Raw genomic sequence first — 27,958 nt, 5'->3', positions numbered from 1 at the left:
CTTTCAGAAAGGGAGCTGGGTATTGCCTTAAGGATTCGGTGAGAGACTTCCGCTCCTGGAAACAAGAAATCTGACCAACCCTTCCTTTTCTGCGCCTCAATAATGGCCTCCTGTTCCTGCCCCTGAGGGCCTGCGCACCGCCCCCCACCTGCGGGCTCCGCCCCTGGGTCCGCCACGGTCCCAGTAGGCGCTGCGCGTGACGTCACGTCGCCCCGCCCCTCCGCCTCCGCCTTCGCCTTGTTTGCGCTATGGCGGAGTTGGACATTGGGCGGCATTGCCAGGTGGAGCACTGTCGGCAACGAGGTGACTGGGGAGTCTCCAGCCTCGGGCTGTGGGGCCCGGATACCGCTTCGCCTCTGCGGGTGATGGGGACGGCTGAGGGGAGTCCGCGCGGTCCGGGTGGGGTCTGAGGAAGGACAGATGTCTCTCACCTGGCTGTGCATGAGATGTATTGGTACTTTTTTGTTGCCCCTGAACCTTAGAAAGAGATTTGTGGTCTCCTGGGAAGCGAACCATGCATCTTCTGAAAACATACCTTGCTGTGTTCACACTGGTGTTCGCGTGCGCTTGCCCAGGAAGTCTACGGAGCACACAGCTGGGTCGCGTAGCGCCCACTGCTTTCAGATGAGCACCAGAGAAGGGTAGACGTTGAGGTCTAGAAGTCGGGAGACTTGGAGTCTGCTCTTGTCCTGCCACTGTGACCTTGGGAAAACCACTTCTCTTACCCAAACTTTTAGTTTATTTCTCTGTTACTCATCTGTCAGACGAAGTAAAGGGACGAAAGCAATACTTTTTATCCTGGCGTTCACGGACTCCTCAGGAGATGAGCTAGTGAAAAAAGAAACTCCTTAGCTTTTTTAAAATCAGAATCCCAAAGGAATTCTGACCGCAAACTGTTCCACCAGATCATCGTTAGGCTTCCCCAGCTCTGTCCGTTCTTTGATTCTGATTATAATTGACTTAACATTTACGGAGGCTCTATTTCGGACTCCGAGAATACCTAAGTGTATAAAATTTGGTCTTTTCTACAGAAGAGCTTTCAGAAAACTAAGTTGCACTTTAGAGAGCATTGATAATGTGATGGATTCTCTCCATTTAACTGAGAAATCTTGTGATACACAACCTAATAGCTAGTGATAGGATTGCACAGACTTCAGGATGCCATACTTTTCAAACAGGAAATTCCTGCAGGTTTGTGGTGCCAGCATAAGAGCCATGTAGGACTGCTCAGTCTTTGGTACTTGGGTGTCAATCCAAACGGGCACCTTCACATTTGTCACACACTAAGGTTGGCAAATAGGTTTCATCTCCTATTGCAGCTTCAGTCATTGGTAGTGGGTACATGAATTCCTTTGCTGAGGACTCTGAGGTTTGACCTAGGTTTACTGGAAGTGCCGTAATTGATCAGCCGTACCTGCTGTGGGCATAGGCAAAAGGACAGGTAACACAATCCCTGGTAGGTTCTCATTACTTATAACACTGTGTGTATCTTTCACCATTAGCTGTAAGTGCCAACCACTCAGCAGGAAAGAACATGTTTTCTTGCAGACCTTTCATGGAAGCTTAGTCCATTGGGTTTTGACTGTAATGGTGTGTCTGGTTCCCCATAAGGAGGTCCAGTGCACATTATCTCCCCTATGACATATTTTATCTTCCTTTCCAACTTGAGTCTCTTAAGTGTCAGTATCTGAGGTGAGGCCAGGGTCTAGCTCTTTTGGACTTGTAGAGAGAAGTTAAGATTTAGAGTGGTGCATGGGTGTCCTAAATTTCATTTACTTATGAATGTGTAGAAGGTTGGTGCCAGGTGTCAGGAAATTATTTGAACTTAACTTTTTCCCATATTGCCTCCTAATGTTCTCCCTCACATATTTACTTGGTCACTAAAAACCTCAAGAGAGCAAGTATTTTCAAATTTTCCAGTTTGAAAATGATGAAAGTTTTGCAGGATATTACATGCTTCAATTTCCCTCTCGTTGATGAGGGTGTATATTATCTCTTGATATGAAACAAACTCACAGTGTCATGCTTTAGGAATAACAATGACAGTTCAAACCAAATGCTCAGTTGAAGGAAGAACTGTAATCAGTCTCGTCCCACAGGCAGAATTATCCAGGGGTTCCTTTGGATTACAATAGGACCTCTGCTTTCTGTTTTGGATTCCTGTAGGATGAGATCCTTTCAGATCTCTTTTCTAAAGCGAGACTGAGCAGTGATTTCCATTTTCACTTTATAGAAGTGCCGTGATTGGATATATGCAGTTTCACTTGGCTGTGTACTGTAATTTAATCTGAGGTACATTGAAAACAGTTTAGAGAGTGATTATATCTAGTGATTAATGGTCAGTTGTCATATATAGAAAAGGACACTTTCATGTGTTTTCCAAAGGTTTGTTCCTACCTTGGTTGATAAGAATAATTCTCAACAGCAAGGAAAGAAACAAGTCAGGATAACTTTTGGAGTATCAGTTAATACGTCTGTTGAATTTCTGGAAGTATTTTGAAACATAACCATCCAGTCATCACAGTATTTCTCTCAGAATTTAGTATACTTAAAATAAGTTTGTTGATGTAATTATTCTAATTAATTATAGTTACTGTGTTACTGCTCTGACCTTTTACATATATATCATTTGGTTTTTATAGTTAATCTGTGAGGTAGATATGGCATGTATCACACACACATACACATATGTAAAGATATACATTATATATGTGTGGGTGTGTTTATAAAACCTAAGAGAGATTTGGTTGTATGTCCATGTGTATATATTTTTATCCATGCATACATACACACATATATATACACACACACACAACATATATATCATACCATATCTAATGTTTATATCCAAAGCTCTATTATTAAGTAAATTGCCTAGTGTTGTTAGGGTAGTAAGCAGTGGAATCAGAATTGAAACCCAAGTTTTTCGCTCCACATATAACCCTGAAAAACAACCTAGTAAATCTGCGGAAGAAATCAAAACAAACCCCCAGAAACCATCAGAACTTCTTTTTTTCTGACTTTTAATACCTACCACAGGAAACATTTATCTCCAAAACTCCAATCTGTTTACATTCTTTCTACGAGTACTTGAGGTTATGACCTTTATATAAGACGGTGGTCAAAAGGAAAGTTTTCCTATAGAGGCTGTACGATATTTTAAAATTCTTTTTTGCTTAATAAGTCTAAATCAAAATCTGACCAGTACATATTAATATTTTCCCTGAATTTTAGATTTTCTTCCATTTGTATGTGATGGTTGTTCAGGAATATTTTGGTAAGTTATGTTTTTATGCTGGATTAATTATAGTGTTTGTTATTTCTGAAAAGCAGAATGATTTAAAATAATTATTATTTTAGCTATAGATATTTAATATTTATTATAGTAATCACTTGGAAAAAAAGAAACACTGACTAGTCATGGACTCTGATTACTTGTGCATACATGTGGCTAATCTTTAAATGCCAGAAATGGGATTAGGAATGTGAATTTTACATCAGAGTTATATTTGTGACATTTAATAACAAAGAGAAAATAATATCCACAAAATAAGGAATATGGTAAAAAAAAAAAATACCCAGTTAAGATTAGAAAATGAAAAGAGTACCACCTATATGTTCCTTAAATTGGATATCATATGTCACTTTTTAGGATGCAAGGTTAAAACCTGGGAACTAACCAAGGATTTTGGAAAATGTAAATTCTTTGCTATTAAGTTTTCATATATCAGGCATTTGAATTTATGAACCAGAGCCCTGAAGAAAATGGCTTCCTCAGAAGATAATTCAGAAATATTTGTTAGAAGCAAATTATAAAAGTAATGCAAATTTGTAAATCATTCAGAACTATAGCATTCCTTTGATATTTTATTACCAGTGATTTTTGAGAAATAAAAGGAATTCTTTGTATTTTCCCACACCTTAAAGCATTCAAAGAAAAGGTAATTTCAAATGGTAGACTGTTTTTCACTAATATTGAAGTTGAACGGTTTTAAAATCTTTAGGGACTGTAGATGTTCCATCTTTCATTTATCTGGCATTTCAGTTTATTCTTATATGTAGAGTTAGTAACGTAGTGTGAGGGTAATTAATCTTAGGGATACTAAACATTTAAATATGTCAAAGTCCTGCAGTTATCTTTAAGTGCTCTATTTTATTATTTGTTTTATTTAAATAAGCACCTTTTTTTAAAAATTAAGCCTTGAACACAGAAGCAGAGAGTCACATGGCTGTTCTGAGGTATGTTGATGTATTTCTCCTCTGATAAAACATGCTTGTATTTATGTACTTTCATTCAGAATTTGATTAGATTTAAAGCCAGTCAATGTATCACAGATTGAATTTGGGCATACTAAACTAATTTGTATAAAGAGGCTTTTTATTTCATTTATGTAATTTTTCTCTTTTAAACAAAAATTGGTTTCCTTGATTTGTGTAGTTTTTTACCTTCATAATTCTTCTTTCTTTACATTTCGATTTTTTTAGATAGTGTCTTCATTTGCCACAGGGCTGCTGATGCAAAATACCAGAAACTAGTTGACTTTTATAATGGGGATTTTATTTAGGGTAAAAGCTTACAGTTCCAAGGCCTTGAAATATCCATATCAACGCACCATCAGAGATGCTTTCTCACTAAAGACAGCTGCTGGCAATCCTGGTGTCCTGCCATGTGGTCAAGTCAGAGGCTGATCTCTGCCAAGTCCCTGCCTTCTGCTCCAGAATCTACCACCTCCCACTCAGCTGTGGGCAAGTAGGCATAGGGTTTGTCTCTTCCTGGTGTCCTCTCTCAGTCTCAGCTGCTCCACTTTCTTCCTGAGTTCAGCTGTAGGCTATCAGGTATATGGCTCTTCTCTTCAGACTTGAACTGCACCAGGGGTCCCACCTCTTGGGGACTTTGTGCTGAAGCTTTGGCTGCTAGTGATCCTCAAGTCCTCTCTCACATGGCAGTGTTAAAAATGCATGTCTCTCTCTGTCTCCATTTTTGTAAAGTTCCAGTAAGGGGGCAGAGACCCAACCTGAGTCATGCCTCACTGACATAGTCCGATCAAAAGGGCCCATACCCACAGGAATGGATTAGTTCAAGAACATAATCTTTTTCTTTTTGGGATTCACCAAATTCAAACTGTCACAGGTAGTTTACTTTATAGCTTTAAGCTATATATTTATAAATATACAATGAATTAATGTCCTCATCATGTAGTCCTCCATTTTCCTTCACTGTTGTGTGCATTTTCACTAGTGCCTGGTGATAGGATTCTGTGGTAATAAATTTTTCTGCCCCAGTCAGGCTTAGACTACCAGTAACAAACCTGTAATCTAATATACCCCCTCCCGCCATTCTGAACAAATTAAGAGAGACTGGCGGATAGAATCCATATATCACATTCATTATAAAGGAAAAATCAAATGGTGAAGTTTAGTGTAGAACCAGATGGATCTGCACAGGAAATCCAGACTTAAGACTTACCCACCAGTTAGGGCAGTGCTGGACCACATAAGGTCTCCTCCCTGAGGGCAACTCAATTCCCAGAGGAAAAAGGAAAAGCTGAGCCCACCATGCCTATTGTAATTTTTTCAGATTTGACAGTCAGATAAGTTGGCTCACCTCCTCTGGCTGAGAGAGGCAGGGAGTTAATGGAATTACTTCTTTTGAAATGAAACATCAGGAGTGTGGAAGAAGCATTTGCCTCTAACACTTTTCAGTTGACATTTGTTCATGCCTGCATCTTACCAAGCACTGTACCAAGGATTTTCATATCTCTTCTCTCAGTTATAGAAAATTAAGTTTAAATGAGCATCAGTCAAAATCTGGCCCTTAGAAATTTAGGTGATTTATCTGGGGAAAATAAAAATTAACTACATGCTAGTAGTATCTAGGAGTGATTAGAAGGAAATAACGCATTTAGGACTATACAGTTAAACTTATATTTTGTATTTAGCTTATAAATCTGCCCCGTGCTTTCTTTTCTTATATCTTTCATTTTCTCTGGCTGCCTCTCAAATTATTAGATCTTATTAATCATATAATGAAATCAAAATTGTTTTATTTTTAGGCTAAGGAAACAAATTGGGAAGTATAGTTTAAGTTAATTACAGATCTAACTGTCGTATAGGGGAATGGTTTTTGGTTGTAATTTTCAAGCAATTGCCTTAAATTCACTAAACTCTGGCAAATTAGTTACTTAATACTCAGAACAGCTTGGCTGATCTGGGTTTTGTTTTGTTTTGTTTTTTTATTTTAATTTTTTAAAAACCTTGCCTTCTCAGTGTAATATTTGCTGGTATTAAAATATCAAGTACAGGGGAGTGAATGTAGCTCAAGTGGTTGAGCACCTGCCTCCCATGTGTGAGTCCTGAGTTCAATTCCTGGTACCTTCTAAAAACAAGCAACAACAACAGAAAAAACCCACCTCTTAACTGAGATGTATCTCAGTGGTTGAGTGCCTGCTTCCCATGTACAACAATGTCCTAGGTTCAAGCCCCAGTACCTCCTTGAAATATATATATATATCAAATACATCATAGAGGGTAGTATAGGGTTATGAAAACTGTTTTTAACCCTCTGTTTCATAGATAAATTTATAATTTTTAAGGATAGTTCTCTAAAATCAGAGTCAATTAGATATGATTTACATTTGAGATGATATCAAGCATTATTATGGGGGCATCTTGATGTGGGACTGTTACAAAGCTGAAAAATGAGTAGTCATTTTAACTTGGCTTAGAGGATAAATATCTCACAGTAGGAAAATTGTAAAAATTTTGAAGGCAACACAGTAATCATTTCTCACACAAACATTTATTATACTCTGCTATGTGTGAATGTGGTATGTGCTTTAATAGATTAAAGCAAAAATGATATGAATGCTTCCTATTGAAATAGACTTGTTTTATTTGCTTTAAAAGTAAATATAATGCTATTTTCTCCTTATTACATTTAGGTAACTGTAATCAATGAGAGACCAAAGATAGATAAATATACACTGTACCCATGCTCATTCAAGGACTGTGCTGAAAGAGAGCTTGTGCCAGTTATATGTCCTTATTGTGAGAAGAATTTCTGCCTGAGGTGATCACTAAGACCTTTCACACCCTGTATATATGTTTAAGGAATACGCAAATATATGAACTAGTGTCACTCTTCTGTTCCTCATAGGCACCGTCATCAGTCAGATCATGAATGTGAAAAACTGGAAATCCCTAAACCTCCTATGGCTGCCACTCAGAAACTTGTAAAAGACATTATTGGCAAGTATCTAGAAAGCTTGTGTTGTTGCTTTCCTTGTTTCTGTACATTTTGTTCCAGAGCTCATGCTCCTTCTGTCCGTTTACCAGTTATAGAAGGCATTGGTAACCCCAATGTTAATAACTTACCTGGATGTTGATGACATTTTTGGGACAGTATATCTCAAGAGGCCTAACCAATGAAAATTTGGAAACGCTATGAAAGTACCCTTCCAGATGTTCTCTTTTGCTGGACCACTTAGATAACCTAGTGTTCATAAAGCTGAAGTAGTGGTTTGTATTCTTTAGAAACTAAACTCTAAACCTAGTCAACTGTCCTGTGAAGGCTGCTGATAATATGAGGTACCAGGAGAGAATATATGTGTCATTTATACAAGGCTCTCTGCCAGTATGTTCACAAAATTTTCATTCTGTAATAAGTAGGGTGTCTTCATTAACATCTTCCATAATTAAATCTTAAAGCTCTCTGTTGAAGTGTTAATGGTTGCTTGGGATTACTCTGAAGATGAGAAGAGACATACAATAGTGAGTTTCTTGATATAGGGATTGCTTAGATCAATCTGGCTGGTATTTTTCCATTAGTCATACAAATAAAATACCTACAACAGGAATTGATATCTGTTATCTGAATTATGTGTAATTTGAGGAAGTCTCAGGACCATAAATGTTTTATAAAATTCTGGAAATGTACAAAAGTTTTTGTGTGCATATATGCTTATTTCTTAGATTCCAAGGCAAGAACGGCAGTGAGTAAACGACGGAAAGGTGCAAAGAATACTGAAACAGCTGCAAAGGTTGCATTGCTGAAATTAAAGATGCATGCTGATGGGGATAAATCATTGCCACAGGTTGGTCTTAGTGATTTTGTAAAAAAAAATTCCAAGTATAGTTGAAACCCCTTTTTACTTTTCTCCTCCTTCATGTAAAATTAACCTGAACCTGATATGTATCATTCCTAATATTAGATGGACTGTGTCTACATAAGTAATTCATAGTTTTGTGAGTTTTGGAACTTTACAGAAATGGCAGTGCACCATATGTATCTCCCTTCACTTGCTTTATTTCCCACTTTACATCATGTATCTGACATCCATTGAGATACATTTAGTTTAGTTCATTCATTTTGATAGCTGCATATTATTCCATGGTATGAATATATCAGTTTATCCAGTTTCTTAATGAACAAAATTTAGTTTTTAAAAAAAATTTTTTGCTATTATAAGTTGGTCTATAGTGAATATCCTTGTGTATGTGTGGGAAAATTTCTTTAGGCAGTTTCTTAACTCCACAACATTAGTTACATTTTAAATAGCAACCTAGTACGTACATATTTACATATATAATTTAGCACACTTTAATTAAATGATAGTCTTATATTATAAACACTGTTTTTTATTTCATTAAAAAAAAATACTGGTCAAAACCCACTACATTGATTTTACAGTCCCTAATGATTGAAATGATCAGATTGAAAAATGATACTCCAAGGAATATACCTGGAAATAGAAAAGCTGGGTTATGGGTTTGCTCATCTCCAGCTCTACTAGATATTGTTCACTTCCTGTAGTCAGTGGTGGTATTGATTTATCTCCCTCCTGTGCTGTCTGGGAATTTCAGTGTTTCTTGTCAAATTTGGTATGTTTTCTTTGTTACCAATTTGATACGTATGAAATGATATCTCACTGATTTTAAGTTGAATTTTTCTATTACTAGTGAGGTTGAGCTACTTTGCATTTGTTTATTGACTGTTTGCTTTCTTCTGTGATTTATTTGTTCATATTTTTTGCTTATTTTTTTAGTTGACTTATATCTTAGTTTCCTAGGTGTGGTAACAATATACCAAAAACTGGATGGCTTAAAACAACAGAAATTTACTTTCTCACAATTCTGGAGCCTAGATGTCTGAAATTGATAGGGGAGAATCTTTCCTTGCCTCTTCCTAGTTTCTGGTCATTCGCCAGCAGTCCTTGGGCTCCAGTCTCTGCCTCAATTGCCACATGATATTGTTTTGTCCCCTGTGTCTCTTCTCCCCTCCTTATAAGGATACCAGTAATATTGGAGAAAGGTCCACTCTTCTCCATCATGACTTCATTTTACCTTGGCTAATCCCATCTATAATGACCGTATTTCCAATTAAGGTCATATTCTGAGGGACTAGAGATTACGACTTTAACATATCTTTTGGGAAGACACAGTTCAATCCATAATGGGCTGTTTGACATATTTTTATAGGTTTATAGGTTTCTTTACATGTTCTGAATTCTAATTCTTTTTTTTTTACTAAATGTGTTGCAAATATCTTCTTAAGGTTTGTACTTTTTAATAAATTCTTTAAGGTATTTTTCATTAACAGTTTAGAAAGTTTTATTTTGGTTTTTATTTAGCTCTTTATTCCATCTGGAACTTCTTTATAAGTATGACCAGAAGTAGGGATTTAGTCTCTTTTTTCCTTATGAATTTTTGTCATATCACAAGATACTGAAGATACCTATCTGCATTCTTTTTTTTTTTAAGATTTATTTTTTATTTCTTTCTTTCCCCTTTCCCGCCCAGTTGTCTTCTCTCTGTGTCCTGTCTCTGTTCTTTTTTTTGTTGTGTCAGCTCTCTGTGTGTGTGGCACCATTCTTGGGCAGGCTGCACTTTCTTTCACGCTGGGCATCTCTCCTTATGGGGTGCACTCCTTGCGCATGGGGCTCCCCTACGTGGGGGACATCCCTACGTGGCAGGGCACTCCTTGTGCACATCAGCGCTGTGCATGGGCCAGCTCCACATGAGTCAAAGAGGCCTGGGGTTTGTGGTACCATGTGGTAGGTGGACGCCCTATCCATTGGGCCAAGTCTGCTTCCCTGATTGATAACTTTCAATGATACCTTTGCCACACACAAAGTTTTAGTATATGTGTGAGGCTGGTATGGAGATCTCAATTCAGTTGTTTTGGTCTATCTCTGCATCATTATCAGACATTACCTTTATAATAAGCAGGGCAAGTCTCTCCACCTTATTCTTTGCCTTCAAACTTGTCTATTTTTGGCCATTTACTTATTCATAAAAGTTCTAGGATCACTTTGCCCTAGCATGTGAAAATGTAATTTTAATAGGAATCATCCTGAATTTTAGATTACTTTAGAGACAGTTATCATTTTTAGGTTATTTATTCTTACCCATTTTTGTGATGTATCTTTCCAGTTTTTCTTTAGGTTGTCATTAACATTCTTTAATATTTACATAAATATGTATCTTCCCTTAGTTTCATTCTTAGGTTCCTCATAATTTTGCTGCCATTGTAAATGATATCTTTTTTTATATATTTTTTTTTCCTAATTGGTTACTGCTGGTTTTTATTTTTAGCAAATTAATTCTCTTGATAACTCCAACAATTTTTAGATTTCCTGAGATTTTTTTGTGCCGATATTCATATCTTCTGCAAATGACAGTTTTGTGTTATTTTTTATTTTTCCTTCTTCTTCCTGTCTTTTCTTTTTTTCAATAAGAGGTACTGGGGATTGGACATAGTATGTGGGAAGCAGCCGCTCAACCACTTGAGCTACATTCACTTTCCCATTGTCATTGTCATTGTCCTTATTCAGCACATCTGCTGAAATTTTGAGTATGTTGAATGATACGGTTGATAGCAAGCATTTTCATCTTACTTCTGACTTCAATGCAAATGCTTCTGAGTTTCAGCATTAAATATTGTTTGCTATATTTTTAAATAGTAGCCTTTATCATACTAACAGTATTTCTTCCTATTCTAATTTTTTTTAGGAACTTATGAAAGAGTATTAAATTTTACTTTGCTTTTTAGACATCGACTGAGATGATCACATTTGTTTTTCATATCAGTGTGATAAACTATGTTGGTTTTTCTGTTCAGTCATCTGTGTATATTCTTGGGATAAATCTCATTTGACTGTGGCATATAAATTTTTATATGCACTGCTAAATTGATATACTGAAATGTTATGTAGAGTTATTTAGTGAGACTAGTTTTAAGATTATACTGTAAAATTAGTTGACTAGCTTTCCCTCATTTATTCTTTCAGATGGTTTTAGAAGATGAGGATTATTTTTTCTTGAAGGTTTGATAACATGCATTTACTATAACCTGATCTGTTGTCTCTTATAAGGGGAAAATTTTGAGTACTATTACAATATCATAAATAGTTCTTATTTGGATAATCTGTTTCTTCTGAAGTCAGTTCTAGTGAAGAGTATTTTTATTAAAAATATCTATTTGATGTGATTTTTAAATGCTTGCTCTAAAGTTGTTCATGGTATTCTTTTTTTTCCCCTCACCCGACCCTGTTGTTTTTGCTATCTGTGTCTGTTCTCTGTGTGATCTTCTGTATCTATTTTCTCTTTGTCTTCTCTTCTGTCTTTCTCATGTAATATTCACTGGGATTCGATCCTGGGGACTTCTGGTATAGAAAGAGGTTCCCTGTCAATCGTGACACCTCAGTTCCTGGTCTCTACTGTGCTTCACCTTGACTCTCCCCTTTGTCTCTCTTTTGTTGTGTCATCATCTTGCTGCATGACTCACTTGTGCGGGCACTGGCTCACCCGCACAAGGACTTGACTTGCTGCACGAGCACTTGACTCACCACACAGCCACTTGGCTCACTGTGTGGGCACTCGGCTCCCCGTGCAAGCACTCAGCTCCCCACGTGGGAACTTGGCTCACCGTGGGGGCACTCAGCTTGCCACGTAGGCATGCTTTCTCATCTTCCTTTTCACCAGGAGGCCCCAGGGATTGAACCTGGGTCCTCCCATATGGTAGGCAGTGGCCCTATCACTTGAGCTACATCCACTTCCCATGGTATTCTGTTATGTTCCAAATCTCTATTGTATCTATTCCATTCTTAGTATTTTTAAATTGTACCTTTATTTCCCTCTTGAGCAGTCTTGCTAGAAGTCTACGTTTGTTATCTTTTCAGAGTCACATTTTGATTTTATTGGTCTCACTATTGTTTCTTTGCTTTCTGTTTCACTAATATCTGCTCTTACATTATTTCCTTTACTCACTTTGTTTAAATTTTTTCTGATGTTCTTTTTAAGCTTTTCACATCGAATGTTTAATTTAGTTTCAATCTTGCTTGTTTATGTTAGTAACTTTTTATTTTGACATAATTTCAAACTCACAGAAAAACTACAAGAAATTTCTAAGAATTTTTTCATACCCTTTTCCCAAATGCACCAATTATTTTGTCCCAATTATTTCACCTTATTTGCTTTATTATTTGGGTCTCTTACTTTATATGCATGTGTATCTGGATATATGTATGTGTATGTATGCTATATACACACACACTTATTATTTACTAATTGAAAGTTGCAGGCACCATACCCCTATTTACCCCTAAAGATATCATTTCTTTTTACTTAAGAATTAAGGCTTTTTTTTTGAGGTGCCAGGGCCCGGGATTGAACCTTGGACCTCGTATATGAGAAGCTGGTGCTCAACCACTAAGCCACGTAAGCTCCCCTGAGTTGGTTTTTTAATTTGTTTGATCGTTGTTTGTCTTCTTATTGTTTCTACAAGGCACCGGGAACCAAACCCAGGACCTCCCATGTGGGAAACAGGCTCTCAACTGCTGGAGCCACATCTTCCACCCAAGACATTTTCTTAAATAATAGCAACACAGTTATCAAAATCAGGAACTTTAATATTAATATTATACCACTAGCTAATCCCCAGTCCATATTCGAGTTTTGACAGTTGTCTTGATAATACCCTTTATACTGGTTGTCACAGCCCTGTTTCCCGCCCCCCCACCCTGCCCCTTCTGAAACCCGATCCAGTATTAAGCATTTGTTTGTCATGTCTCATGTTTCCTTTATCTGGACAGTTCCTCAATCTTTTCATCTTTCATGTCCTTTGTGAGGACTAGAAACCAATTATTTTGTATTAAGTTGTGCGATATGGATTTGACTGATTCTTTATCATGATTTGATTCAGATTATGCATTTTTTTGGCAGGAATACTACAGAGGTGATATTGTGACTCTGAGAACATCTTATCAGAAGGTGCATAATTTAGTTTGTCCTGTTTATGATGATGTTCCTCTCAATCACAGATTTTCTATTTTTCTCTTTGTAATGAATAATTAATCTACGGGAAGATACTTTGAGACTAGTTTGGTAATTTTTTTTTCAGATTTATTTTTTATTTCTTGGTTGTCTGCTCTCTGCGTTCATTCACTGTATGTTCTTCTGTGTCCACTTGTATTCTTGTCAGCGGCACCCAGAATCTGTGTTGTGTTTTGTTGCATCATCTTGCTGCATCAGCTCTCTGTGTACGGTGCCATTCCTGGGCAGGCTGCACCTTTTTCACACTGGGTTACTCTCCGTACAGAGCTCATTCGTTGCACATGGGGCTCCCCTATGCAGGGGACACCCCTGCGTAGCATGGCACTCCTTGCGTGCATCAGCACTGTGCGTGGGCCAGCTCATCACACAGGTCAGGAAGCCCTAGGTTTGAACCTTGGACCTTCCATGTGGTAGATGGACGCCCTGTCCATTGGGCCAAATCCATTTTCCTAGTATTATTATTTTTTTAAGAAATGTATTAAAGGCTGTAAATTTCCCTTGAAGTAATAAAATAGTTATATTCCCTAAGTTTTTATATTTATTCATTTATTCATTCACTATAGATCATTTCTAGGTAATTTTTCATTTCCAGTTTGATTTTCTCTTTAATTCTTTAATATATTTTAATATATTTAAAAATGTATTTTTGAATTTTAAAACGTGGATTTTTTTGTTGTTGCTGGGTTGCTGTTTTTACTTTTAATGTTTATGTGTGTTCGTATACCTATGCACATATATACACACTCACCCTATATGTATATATTTATAAGTATACGTGTATATACATACATACACATATAGTTTTACAGAAATGGAAGTGTGTTCTATTTATGTAGACAAAGGCATATAGTATTTTTTTGTCAATATTTGTCACTATTTTACAAAAATGTGATATTCATTTCAACAAACTTTCTGAAAACCTGTTATATATCAGACCTTGGGATTAGAGCAGTGAATAAAACAGTCCCTACCCTTATGGGCCTTATATTTCATTGAAGCGAGATATGTTAAGTATATAATATAGGGTCAGGTAGCAGATAGGGCTGTGCATAACACTAAAACAGGGTTGCCATAAATTATATATCCATCTCCACTACTAGTGGAAATTCCTTCTTGTGAATTGGTGTGGCTCTAAATCATGTTCTTTAACAGTTGCATAATATCCCATAGTTTGGATGCTCTGTGGCTAAATTTAGCCATTTTCCTATTCATGAGCATTTACTTTGATACTAGTTTTTAACCACTGTGAACTATTCTGAGATAAATAGCTTCAATCTGTTCTCTGAACCAGTGCTCAGAAGTTTGTTTGCTGGGTCAAAGGGTAAATGTAATTGTAATTTTAAGAGGCTGCCAAACTGTTTTACAAAGCAGTTGCAACAATTCATACTTCCATCAGTAGTAATTTTAACAGTCTTTATTGACAGCTTATAATATACCAAGCATTGTTTTGTGGCTCTATGTTTTTTATTGCCTTTAGTCTCACAATTTTTCTATGATATATTAATATCTTCATTTCACAGATGATTAAGCTAAAGTTAAGTATTATTTAAGAGCACTCAGATGGTAAAAACCTGCCATCCCAACCAGTTCGATATACTGGTTTTTAAAGAGAGTATCCTTATCCTGTCATGGTTACCAATAGTTGTTACTGTTTTCCAGTCTGATGGCTGTGTTCTCATTATTGCTTTAATTCATATTTCTCTGACTACTGTTAACTTTGAGCATCTTTGCTTATGTTTATTGGCCGTTTGGAATTGCTCTTCTCTTAATTGCCCAAGCATATCCTTCATTCATTTTTCTGTTGGGTTGTTCATCTTTTTATTGCATTTGTTCAATTTATGAGAGCTCTTATACTATAATAGCTATTAATCTTTTCTCTATAATCAATCTGCTTTGCAAATATTCTTTCAAAATCTATCAAATGCATTCTATTATGAATCCCATTGCAGTATCAAGGTTGTAAATTTTTCTAAAGTTGGTCTTGTCTTTTATTTCTCTTATGGTTAAGAAGGCTTCCACTTCCCCTAGATTACACCTAGGTTTTCTTAAGAATTTTTACTTTTGTATATTTGTCTTAATCCATCTGGAATTTGTTTTAGTATATGATATGATCTAAGGGTCAAATTTTATTTTCTTCCATTTGCTTAGCTAAATAAATCATCTGTGTTTCATTGAATTGAAATATTGAAATATCTCCTTCGTAAGTTAAAATGTTATATATAACCTGGGGTATATTGGATTTCCTATTTTATTCCACTCATCCTTTTCTAAGAAGATAGGTTAATACCAAATTGATTTGATGTAGTAGCTTTATAGAAGGCACTAATATCTGATAATACAAGTCCCATCTCATTTTTTACATATTTTTTCAGTAGTTTTTGAGCATCCCTATGAACTTTATGATTACTTTATCCAAACTTAAGATTCTTTTGGGATTTTCGTGGTTGTCACAATGGAACAAGGTTGTAATTGACAGACCCCCCCAACATATACTGTAAGAATATACACTCTTTAAAGATGGAAGTGGGGGAACTGAGGGAAACGATTATATAAAATAGGAGATAACATATTATGGTCTCAGGCAGAAGTATGACTTCTTAGGACCTCAAAGTTTCCCACAAGGATGTGAGCTGTGAATAAAGGTGCTTGCAGGAAATAAGGGTTCTGGCAGGTATGAAAATATGAGAAGTGCCCTTTGCCATTTCCACAGATATTTTTTGCTCTCTTAGCCTCCTGCTTCCTTGTCTTGAGGATTCTTGCCTCCTATCTGCTAAACAGGTACAAGTACCTGATGCAAAATCCCTTATCCCTTTGTACTTTTTTTTCTTTTTAAGATACTGGAGGCTGGGAATTGAATCTGGGACCTTGTATGTAGAGAGCCAGTGCTCAACCCCTGAGCCACATTGACTCACCTGAGTTAGTTTTTCATTTGGCTTTTGTTTGTTTTTGTTTTTTTTTTCTAGGAGACACTGGGAACTGAACCCAGGACCTCCCATGTGGGAAGCAGGTGCTCAACTGCTTGAGCCACATCTGTTCCCTCACTTCCGTACATTTTTGAGTGAAGTTAGGTGAAGTAAAATTCAATTTCCCAGCAGTATCTATTACCAGGTCCATGCTTTAAGCCTGTCTGAGGAACATTGAAATTGTATTAAATAATATATGTTAATTTTGGGAGAAATGAGATTTTTGTGACAGTGTCTTTCTATCTAAGAAGCTTATATTTTTTCATTTTTTTAGATCATATTTTATTATTTTCTATAGCATTTTATATTTTTCATTTGTTTTACCTTACTTCATTCCTAATTATTTTATGGTTTAGTTTCTATTAGGAATAGAATATTTTCCCCTACTTATATTTCCAGGTACCTTCTGCTAATATAGAGAAAAAAAAACTTGATTTCTGTACATTTATCTTATTCTACCACATTACCAAATTATTAATTTTAGAAGTTGTTTTTCCCTTTCTACTCCCTTAGATTTTCTAGGTATATAGTCACACCCCATTAGCAAATAAGGATGGCTTTAGCCTTTCTTTTCCAATTATTATACCAGTTATTTCATTTGCTTACAGCATAAGTTACTTCCCTCACCAAAGTCTTTTGCCACATGTTGGAGCAAGATGGCTGCCGAGGTTCAGGCTTCTGCCAGGGTTCAGGCTTCCTGGGTTCCTCTCTTCCTGGGGCTTGTTTCTCTCTGGGCTCAAGCTTCCTCTCTTCCTAGGACTTGCTTCTTCCTCATAACCAATCTCCTCTATGTGCTTATTCCCAAGGCTTCAGCTCAAGACTCCCACATCAAAACACCAGCATCAAAACTCCAACTTCCCTTCTCTGTGGTGTAGTTTCTCTGTGAATCCCCACCCACCGGGAACTGAATGTCCTACTGATGGGGCCCAATCAAAGCCTTAATCATTATTTAATCAAGTAAAAATAAAGCCTCTGAATTCAGTACACTCTTAATGCCCAGAGGAAAAGACCAGTTTACAAACATAATCCAATATTTTTTTTTGGAATTCATCAGTAATATCAAACTGCTACAGATGGCTTTACACCTGTCCAGATAGAAGCAACCAATCTCCCTCTTATAAAACAATTTTTGGATACAAAACATTCCTAAAATGTCACTTTCCATAGAGATATTTATAATCCATTCTGTGCCAAATATAGTAAGATTTTAAGGTTTTCTTCTATTAGAGGACTACTTTGGGGAAAGTAAACTGTAAAGCAGAAAGGGGAAGGATTGGTAGCAAAGGCAATAATATGTGTTAAGCATCTAGAACCTCACGCCTATTCTGCTGCATACATCTAATCTAACCCAGTGTTCCCACCCACCCCACCCCACCCCATCCCTTTTTAACCATGCTCTCTCGTAATCTAGTTATGTAGTTAATAAACTTCCCTATATGCTTACCCTCTTCTCTGAGAACTCCTTGTCTTTCTTATTAAATCCACTTTTTCTGAGGCCTTTCAAGGAGAAGCAATTTCCTCTCACATCCTACATGGTAGATATCCTTGTTCCCCACTGCCATTTCCAAACCATTTTCCTCCTTGCAAGTCCCCAGCTTCTTAGTAACTCAGGCCCTTGGGCTTAATTGCTTGCTGCCTCCCTCTTGGAGGTCCTCTACTGGTCTCCCTGTCACTATACTCCCTTTCACTGTAAACAGGCTTCTGTTTCACTTTTCCTCTCCACTACTGCTTCCATCTCATCTCAACATCCAGGTGGCCCATCAGTTCCATCTCTTCTTCACCACCAAGTCTTTTCCTCCATCCCATAATAAAAACCTATTCCATGGTGGAAACCTGGTCCTTGTCACCACCAGTAACTAACGCCTCCAAAAATTGGGTTTCAAACATCCTAATTTCTGAAGAACACTTTCTTTCCAGATTGTTTACTTTAATATTGCCCTCTCCAACAGTCATTTTATCATAACAGGGTTCCCAGTTCAGTAACCTCATCATTTATTATCAGTCCCCCGCCTCTTATTCTTATTTCCTTCTTTATCAACTTAGAATCTATATAGTTCCCATATAGGCCTTTTTTCTCCCTTGCCTCTGTCTTCCTCCTTCCCTACACCCAAACAGCTAAGTTTTGCCAGGGGATGAAGGGGGTGAAATCACACAAGCCAGCTGGTTTTATTAGATTCAAAACCACACACCTCAAAAGGGCATGAAACACTGCCCAGTAATTCTACTACAATTTCTAATAATTTTGCTTTCTCAACTTCTGAGACTACTATTTCATACTTTTTTCTTTAAACTTTTAATCTCTCTCTCTCCTTCTTCACCCAAGACCATGGTTTTATGCTGACTCCCAGATTTATAGCTTGAATCAAACTTTCGAGGTTCCAAACAGCCAACTAACCACTTGATGTATATATGTATATGTAATTAAACCAAAATTCTTCATTTCTTCCCTCTAAACTTATTCCTCCCCCATTGTTCCCTACCTTAGTAAATAGTACCACCATTCCTCCTAGTTACTCTTTATTTCTCCTTGTGGTTCAACTTTTACATCCAACCTATTACTAAGTCCAGTCCTTTTCACTTCCAGAATTCAACCAGAATTTACCCTCTTCTCACCATCCCCCCAGCCACCACCCTAGAATAAACCAGCACAATCTCCCATCAAGATAATCTCCTATTTCTACTTATAGCTTACCCTGCAACTCACTCTCCTCACATCAGCCAGAAATATATTTTAATATATAAATCAGCTATCATTTCAAAATTCTGTGATGGCTTCCTAAGACTCAGATAAAAACAAACTGCCTGCCATGGCCTTTAAAATCTTGTATAACCTGCTCCTTTCAGTGAAATAGTAAGGTTAGGAGCAGACTCAAGGGCAGAGTTGACTAGTAGAGCTTGGCAGATAGAGGTTGAGGATGAAGGAAGGGACTGCCTGAATTGGAAAGGCTGTTTTGTTTTCTTTTAATTTTGAATAGGTAATATATACATGTGGTAGAAAATTCAAAACACATAAAGGGTACATGGTGAAAAGTCTCTCCCCTATTCTCAAGTCACCCTGTTCTCCCCCAACTAATTTCTTCTGCAGTCCTGAAGAATCTGTGTCTAGGCAAACATAACTGTCCCCTTCCCCATACATTCAAATGGCAGTATATATACATACTATTCTGCACTTTTTTTTTCTCCTCTTATCAAAGGTTGGAGGTTGGTCTCCATCAGGGTCTACAGACCTAACCAATTCTTCTGAACACTTACATAGTCTTCCATTATGTGAACAAATCTTTATGTATTTAACAAGTCCCCTATTGGACATCTGGGTGGTTGCCAATTTTTTGCCAGTACCCATAGTGAAGAGCTAGAATATTTCCTTTATCCTGCCTACCTACCTCCCAGTCTCACCACCACCACTTCTATACTCACTACAATCTCTCCCACACCAAATCCCATACTTGTCCCTCAACCCTCCAAATCCTTTTTTGGCTTGGGCCTTTGTATTTGCTGTTCCACTGCCTGAAATGCTTTTTTCCAGGTTCTTTGGAGACAAATTGAGGTCTGTATTAGTCAGCCAAAGGGGTACTGATGCAAAATACCAGAAATTGGGTTGGTTTTTATAAAAAGTATTTATTTAGGGTAGGAGCTTACAAATACCAGGCCATAAAGCATAAGTTACTTCCCTCACCAAAATCTATTTTCGTGTGTTGGAGCAAGATGGCTGCTGACATCTGCGAAGGTTCAGGCTTCCTGGGTTCCTCCCTTCCAGGGTCTTGCTTCTGTCTAGTTTCAGGGTTCCTTTCAGGGCTTACTCCTTCCTGGGCTCAGGGTTCCTTTCTTCCTGGGGCTTGCTTCTCTTTCCTATGTGGGCTTACTTCCTGGGGCTCCAGTTTAAGGCTTCAGCATCAAACTCCAACATCAAAACTCCAACATCAAAAACCCTCAGCTCTGTCCTTTGCCCTGTCTTTTAACTGTGAGTTCCCATCCACCAAGGGGTGGGGACTCAACACCCTAATGACATGGCCTGATCAAAGCCCTAATCGTAACTTAATCATGCCCAGGTACAGACCAGATTACAAACATAATCCAGTATTTTTGGAATTTATAACCATATCAAACTGCTACAAGGTCCTTCTCATCCTTGGGCTCATCACACAAATGTCACCTCCCGGAGTAGCCTGCCCTGATCAACAGTTATTTCCCCCCTCTCTAATCATCCTGTTTCCTTCCTTCCTTCATAGCTTTTCTCCTAATCTAATTATCTGGGTTTAATTGTCTACATGTTTATTGTTTATCTGCAACTTCCATGAAAACAGCTTTATCTGTCTTAAGACCACAGGTCCTAGCAGAACATTAACATACTCAATAAAAATTTGTTAAGTGAATGAATTTCTTGACTGATGGCCAACACTCAATGCTTATAATGTGCCAAGCACTGTGCTAAGTACTTTACAAGTATTATTCAGTTCTCACACTATTTCAGAGAGGAAAGCACATAATTTAGAAAGTAACCTGACTAAGATCACTTTTTTTTTTTTTCTAGGAAGGTACCAGGGATTGAATCTGGGACCTGGTACCTATGAAGCAGGCACTCAGCCACTGAGCTACACCAACCCCACACATTCTCTTAATAGATGGAGCAAGTATTCAGACCCAGACCTGACCCCAGATCCCATGTTATACTGTGTAATAGAAGTTAAAATATAAAATATACCAAGTTGAGTAAAATACAGTAATTAGTGATATCACACCTTAAACTTAGAGGTATATATCTGGGACTGGGGGAAAAAGCTATCTTTTTAGTTAGTAATAGTGGTTCTCTTACACAAATGGAAGGGTTTTAGATGGGCCCTCACTCGCCAGACTTCAGTTATTATGTTTGCAAACTAACAAGATCATGATTACTGAAAGTATAAAGAGGTAAGTGGGGAAGTAGTAAATGGATAGTTGAGTTTTCTTATTTTTACAGTGTTGTATATGTTGTAATTTAGCATCCCAGTGTTCAACACTTTCTTAACATTTACATTGCTATACAAGTATTATCTAATTTAAAGCCATTTACCTGGGAGCCGATGTGGCTCAGTGATTGAGCACCAGCTTCCTACATATGAGGTCCTGGGTTCAGCCCCCAGCCCTGGTACCTCATAAAATGAAAAATAAGAAAGCCATTTACCTATAGCATATAAATCCTTTTATTCAAAACTCAATACTATTCCTGTAATTTTCTTCTCTTAAATCGTTGTATTACCATAAATGTAAAATAATAACACTTAGGTGTAAAATTCTCTCATCTTATTCTTGAGTTCCAAAAATCACATTCTTCCTGTTTATTTTAAACATATTCCAAAAACAACTAGTTTCTGAGATAAAAATCTTTCACTCTCCTAGACACCGGACTTATCTATTGTGATAGTGACAAGACATTATCGCTGATGAACAGGGACATATCAGAACCTGAAACAATGAACAATGCCCTTGATCCTGACAGCTAGAGGGCAACAATAAAACTGCATTGACATAAATTTTATAAAAGTATTTGTTTCAGGGTTTTTTTCCTGATGCAGCAACTGGGAATCAAACATTAACAAAGGAATTCTTTCATTCAAGGGACGCAGTCAGGCTTGGACCCCAGAGAAGTGCTAAGGTTCAAATTTGAATCCAAAACCCTTCAATGAACTTCTTTGAGTCTCAGTTTCCTTATTAAAAAGGATTAAATGAGATAATTTGCATACAGTGCTTGGCATAGATCCTGGCATACAGTAAACACTCAACAAATGGAAAGAAAATAATTCAAACACTAAAGTATTTAAGACATTTCCTTCAACAGCAGCAGCAATACACACATGACACATTAACTTAACTTATGGGAAGGTAGGAAAAAAGCAGTAAAGAAATAAGAAAGTAAAAAGAATCAGACTTAACACATCCCAGGAACATATTCTTCTTCCTGTAAACATTTCAGTAAAGTTACCATGATACCACCGACAGTTTTGTATTTCAGGAAACACCAAAAACCTGTGGACACATTCCCATTATCCCTGTCAAGGGTGAGTATAAAAAGCCCATACTACAGAGCCCGTGTAGCTCAGTTGTTGAGTGCCTGCTTCACATGCACAAGGTCAAGAGTTCAGTCCCCCGTAACTCTTGAAGAAGTCCATGCTCTGCAATACTGAAGGAATGAGTCAAGTAATCTGATTAAATTCCTTGAGGAAGGTCATAGTAATTACCAAAAAAAAAATTCCACTAAGATCCTATTCTTTTGGCCTCTGTCACCCTTTCTGAAAACTGTCCCTCACTACCTGAACAGAACCCCTTCTTGTGGTCTAAACCCCTTCTCTTGTTAAGCCAAGAACCTCCTGACTCAAAGACCACAAGAGGTAGCCCACCTCTGCATTGGCTAGCACTGGGCAGGCAGGTATCTCCAAGTGTCCCTCTCCTCCCATTTTTCTGCCCTTTTTGGTCCCTCCGGGCCCCGCCAGGACCCCATAGCACCACAGCACTGACTGCCCCAAGGCTAACAGGGATGAGGGCAGTGGGGAAGGGGATGAGGCAGAAGCTCAGGACCTGAGTGGGGAAGGGGATGAGCAGCTGGGGCCTCCCACTTGTGGCTCCACACTCACGAGCCGCCACCATTTCCATCCCCCATCCCTCATGGCCCTCACTTCACCTGGAAGCCCCTTGAGCCCTCCCTCTGCCCCCCAAGTCAGACTCTGTCCCCTTCTCAGCTCTGGCCCCATGCACCTCAGCTCACACACCCAAGGCCCGCAGAAACCACCACGCTCCAGCACACCTCTGGGTTCCATCAACTCTCTGCTTGCATTCTTACGATGCATATTTAAATACAGATTTTTCTTTCAGTATCTGAACTACTCGATATCGCTATCCCCCTGATAAGACAAGGAACTTAGCATGATTTATCCGATTGACTATCTCCCTATCATCTTTGTTAACCCATAAAAGTTAGTAAGTCAATAGCTATTTCTGTCAACCAACAAGTACACATGTATATACACATAAACATATACACGTATATGTATATATATGTATTTTTAGTTGCACCTTCCCTTAGGGCTCACTTTTGTATTTGCTAAAGTACATTCTTTAGTGGGTCATTCAGTAAAGGTCTTTGGTAATAAACTTAATCAATCTTTCTTGTCTGACAGTGCCTTTGTTTTGCCCTCACTTTTAGGAAGATTATCCATTAGACTCATCTCTTAATACGTAATCATTAACCTCTGTCATCTTATTGAGGAAATGTCTTCTTTTCAGTCTCATTCTCATTGCTTTATAGGTAAGCTATTTGGGAGAGGGGGAGGGGCTTTTCAGATTTTTCTTTTTTAAGATTTATTTTTATTTATTTCTCTCCCTTCCCCCCCCCCCCCCAGTTGTCTGTTCTCTGTCCAATTGCTGCATGTTCTTTGTCCGCTTCTGTTGTCAGTGGCACAGGAATCTGTGTTTCTTTTTGTTGCTCCATCTTGTGTCAGCTCTCTGTGTGTGTGGCGCCATTCCTGGGCAGGCTGCACTTCCTTTCGTACAGGGCGGTTCTCCTTACGGGGCACACTCCTTGCGCATGGGGCTCCCCTACACGGGGGACACCCCTGCGTGGCACGGCACTCCTTGCATCCATCAGCACTGCGCATGGGCCAGCTCCACACGGGTCAAGGAGGCCGGGGTTTGAACCGTGGACCTCCCATGTGGTAGATGTACGCCCTAACCACTGGGCCAAGTCCGCTTCCCCAGATTTTTCAGTTCATTATTTCTAGTGTAGATTTATTTTTATTTACCCAGTTTGGCACTTGAGGCACATTTAAATTTTGACTTATCTTTTCACTTTTGGAAAGTTGTAGCCATTTTCTCTCTGAATATTGCTTCTCCACCATTTCTGTTACTCTTCGCCAAGTTTTGTATCTGCTTTTTCATAATTTCTGTCTCTGCTCCATATCCCTGTGCTGTGATTCTGGGTGACTCCCACAGATCCATCTTTGAATTAAGTAAGCCTTTTAATTGAAGAAACTATATTTTTCTTATTTCTAATTAGATCTTCATATCTTGTTTAATATCTGCCTTTTTTGGTTTCATAAGTTCTTCTTTATGGATATTATTCCTTCTTGTATCTCATTGTGCATCCTATACTTATTTTAATGTTTTCTTTTCAAGTTTGCTTATTTTCATCTTGCCTATAATGAGATTAACCTTTAATTTTGATTCATAGATTCTACATATTCACATTGAGGAGCAAGTTCTTTCTGTGTTTCCCTTCTTCCACTCGCCTCTCCCTGCCTAACAATTTTTCATTTTCCTCTACTTGTCCAATCCGTTTAGGACTCCCATTCCAAATCCAAGCTTGAGGTTGGCAGTTTAGGCTTCTCCCCCACAGAGATTTTCAGATTATTATAGATCCATTTACTTGGCTGGGAACCTTGGCTTTGGTCACAATCAGGAGATTATACTTTTCTGCCTCCCTAAATAATGGTTTTATAAGCAAAAAACCAAGTTGGCATTCTGCAGTAACTTCTTTAGCCTCCTTTCCTACAGGTGATTCCCACAATAGCCTCTGCTTCCAAGCAGTGAGCCTGACTCAGGTGCATAACCTCCCATATGGGCTTTTATTTCCTAAAAACTCATTAAAGACAAACTCCTGGCTACCTTTTCTTCCTCTGGAGCTCTGAAGGCCTGTGGCTTCAGCCCTGACTACAACTTTAAATTGTTTCATTTTTTTATCCTAAGACATATTTATCTTCTTTGTTTGTTTGAGAGAATCTACAGCTTTTTAATTTGCTCTTTTCTTGTTTATGTTCCTATTATTTTATTTTTAGAACAGGGACTGTTAGGTTACAGTGTTTGGCCCAAAGTTTAAACATCCAATAACTTTTTTTTTTTTATGTGTTTTATCCGAAAAAAACAAACTTCATTGGTCTTAAACAAATTTAAATTCCTTAGTGCTGACTTGAGAATTGTGTTGAATCTGTTATTTCTTAAGATAGTTGTGATCTTTACCCCATAGTTTTAGGTATGCTTTACAAAGATGCTTTAGGTATGCCAAATTTTTCTTCTAATCAGGGAAGAGCAGAGGCCAAGAATCTTTGTTCCTATTCTTTCTTTCCTGCATCTGTTAATTTAGCAAGAATATGCACTGTAAGGAAGTACCTAGGGTGTATGTATATATATAGAATACTAGAGGAATCATCTTTGAACCCCTGTTTTGTTGAGAAGGTATTTATCTAATTTTTTTTTATCTTCTCAAAATTACAGCTGTCAGTATATACATAGTGAGGTCTACACATAAAAAGGAAGGTTTTATGTGACAGAAATCTTTCAGTTGTGAGTGGCATAATCTCAATTCTAACTAGTTTAATTAAAGCAGGATTTTTTCTCATATACTGAAGAGTGACAAGGATTGTTCTTTTCTCAGGGGTTGACCAAATTCAGGGACACAAATGATGTTGAAAGATTCCATCTGTTTTCTTGACTTCTGTTTATGCATTGAACTTATTCTTTTCTATTTGAGGCAACTTTTTCCACATTGGGCCAGTGGGGGATGACTGCAGGCAACTCCAGGTTGAATTCAACAATTAAACTCAGAACAAGAAGAACTACCCCCCCCCTCCTTCCAGCCTTTGAACATGTCAGGAAAAGACCCTGATTAACTAACTTAGGTCACATGTCTGTCTTTGTACACTATTATGTGGCCAAGGGCTTTGGTTGTGTGCCCATGCATGTAGGTGGATGCTGGAGTACTGTGATTGGCATTCCCATTAAAGTTCTGCCTTATCACAGGATAATCCTTTGACCAGAAGAAGAGAAAAAAGGATGTCACCAGACAAAATTAGGTGTTTATTTCATATACGTAATTTGTATTCTCTTTATTTTTACAGGCAGAAAGAATTTACTTTCAGGTTTTCTTACCTAAGGGAAGCAAAGAGAAAAGCAAACCAATGTTCTTTTGCCACCGATGGAGCATTGGAAAGGTCATAGACTCTGCAGCTTCTTTAGCCAGTCTTAAAAATGACAATAACAAATCAATAGCTAAGGTAACAGCTAGTTTTAATAATTTTTTCCCTAAAAGTTATAGGATACCTTATACAAGCATATTTGTTTATTACAGTATGATTCATTTCTCTCAACAGAAATTAAGGTTATGTCACATTACTTCAGGAGAAGTCTTACCCTTGGATCATACTTTGGAAGCATGGATTGCTAAGGAGGATTGTCCTTTATATAATGGTGGAAATATTATCTTGGAATATCTTAATGATGAGGAACAATTCTTGAAAAACGTTGATTCTTACTTGGAATAGTCACTCAAGGATTCAAGCCAGAAATCATAAAAAAACTTCTGTGAGCATGGTTAAGTCAATTTCTTTTAATGTAATTACTTTTATTATTTTTTATTTTTAAAGGTTATTTTTTAATTTATTTCCATTATGTCATAATTTACTTTATCAGTTTTCTATTAAATTTAATTTGTTTTTGTGTTTTAAAGTTTTTATGAACTGATATTAATTTATCAGCAAATTCTTACATATATATATATATATATATTTTTTTTTTTTTTAGAGGAGGTACTGAGAGTTGAACCCAGACCTCGTACATAGGAAGCACTGAGCTGCATCTGCTCCCCAATGAGGGTTGGTTTTTTTATTTGTTTTTAGGAGGTACTGGGGATTGAACCCAGGACCTCATACATGGGAAGCAGGCAGTCAGTCACTGAGCTATATCTGCTCCCCATCAGCAAATTCTTGTATTTAATCAACTTTTACTAGGTTGTACTGTATTAACAATAACAAAAGTGTATTTCTCATTAGTGTAATGTCATTTCTTTGTTGACTGTGATTCTGTTCCATGTTATCTTCACTCCAGGATCCATGTTGAAGGAACAGCCCCTTTCTGACAGAGGAAGAAGTAGATAGCAGACTTATGGACTGGTTCTTAAATACCCATGCATCCTTTTTTTTTTTTTTTTTTTTTTTTGAACAAGTCATAAGGCCAAGCCTAACCTCATGGGGCCAGAAGCCAGAAAGTAGAGTCTTAACCTATGTCACAAGTATAAATTGATGTGTGTTATGTGAATCATGGAAAAAGAGATAATCTCATTCAGTCTTCTAAGATTTTGATTGAAGAATCGAGACCCAAGAAGGGGAAATGAATTTCTTGGTGTCACCTAACTACTTTGGGGCATATCTGATAAAGAGACCTCTCCAGTGATAATTACCTTTCTGTTTGCATGAATGTATTACAAATGAGAAGAATGGGGTAAGCCAACAAATTCCAATTAATGCTCCTGTCTGATGTGTTTCTTCTATACCCAACAAAATATTTCCTATATAGAAGAAATATAAATTATTTCTATTTGCTCTTTGTCTCATTTCTATCGTAAATGTCATGGACATGGCATTAGGTTTTATTAAAAGAAAAAACTAAGAAAACTTGTTTGGTCTATTTCATTCTGAATTCTGTTTTCTTCATATTTTCATGTGCAGAATGATGATAATTTCAAACTTTTATCAGGTGCTTACACATTCATACATTGACATGGTTGTGTGAGTACCTGCTGAATGTAAGGATTTGTTTCAGATTGCTATGGGGGACACACCAAGGATTTGTATACTTACATATCACTATAAAGAGGTGTGACAGGTGCCAAATGAATAGTATAGATAGCAAATAGAGCTAGG

The 27,958-nt window shown here is 37.5% G+C and overlaps 1 protein-coding gene across 2 annotated transcripts; it reads left to right on the top strand.

Moving 5' to 3' along the window:
* The first annotated feature begins 207 nt into the window (after positions 1-207).
* ZFAND1 (zinc finger AN1-type containing 1) lies at positions 208-27,709 on the top strand. 2 transcript variants are annotated; one of them, XM_004479112.5, is made up of 9 exons: positions 208-303; positions 3,235-3,277; positions 4,200-4,239; positions 6,942-7,069; positions 7,157-7,248; positions 7,972-8,093; positions 26,159-26,314; positions 26,411-26,621; positions 27,144-27,709. In XM_004479112.5, exons 1-8 carry the CDS (start codon positions 249-251, stop codon positions 26,579-26,581), a joined length of 807 nt encoding a protein of 268 aa, XP_004479169.2. In that variant the 5' UTR covers positions 208-248; the 3' UTR covers positions 26,582-26,621; positions 27,144-27,709. The 2 variants fall into 2 exon arrangements, with proteins under 2 accessions (XP_004479169.2, XP_012375317.2); XM_012519863.4 differs by having other exon boundaries at positions 26,411-26,630.
* Positions 27,710-27,958: the final 249 nt, after the last annotated feature.

This window comes from Dasypus novemcinctus, chromosome 14 (assembly GCF_030445035.2).
Source record: "Dasypus novemcinctus isolate mDasNov1 chromosome 14, mDasNov1.1.hap2, whole genome shotgun sequence".
In the NCBI taxonomy this organism is placed as follows: domain Eukaryota; kingdom Metazoa; phylum Chordata; class Mammalia; order Cingulata; family Dasypodidae; genus Dasypus; species Dasypus novemcinctus.
This window is presented reverse-complemented; position numbering and strand designations above follow the sequence as displayed.

What these genes read in the sequence shown, in the direction of transcription:
- ZFAND1 (XM_004479112.5), top strand. Translation starts at nt 249, where the DNA reads ATGGCGGAGTTGGACATTGGGCGGCATTGCCAGGTGGAGCACTGTCGG. An exon ending in AGTCACATGGCTGTTCTGAG is followed by an intron (nt 4,240 to 6,941) that starts GTATGTTGATGT and finishes TATTACATTTAG; the next exon opens with GTAACTGTAATCAATGAGAG. An exon ending in ACTTGTAAAAGACATTATTG is followed by an intron (nt 7,249 to 7,971) that starts GCAAGTATCTAG and finishes CTTATTTCTTAG; the next exon opens with ATTCCAAGGCAAGAACGGCA.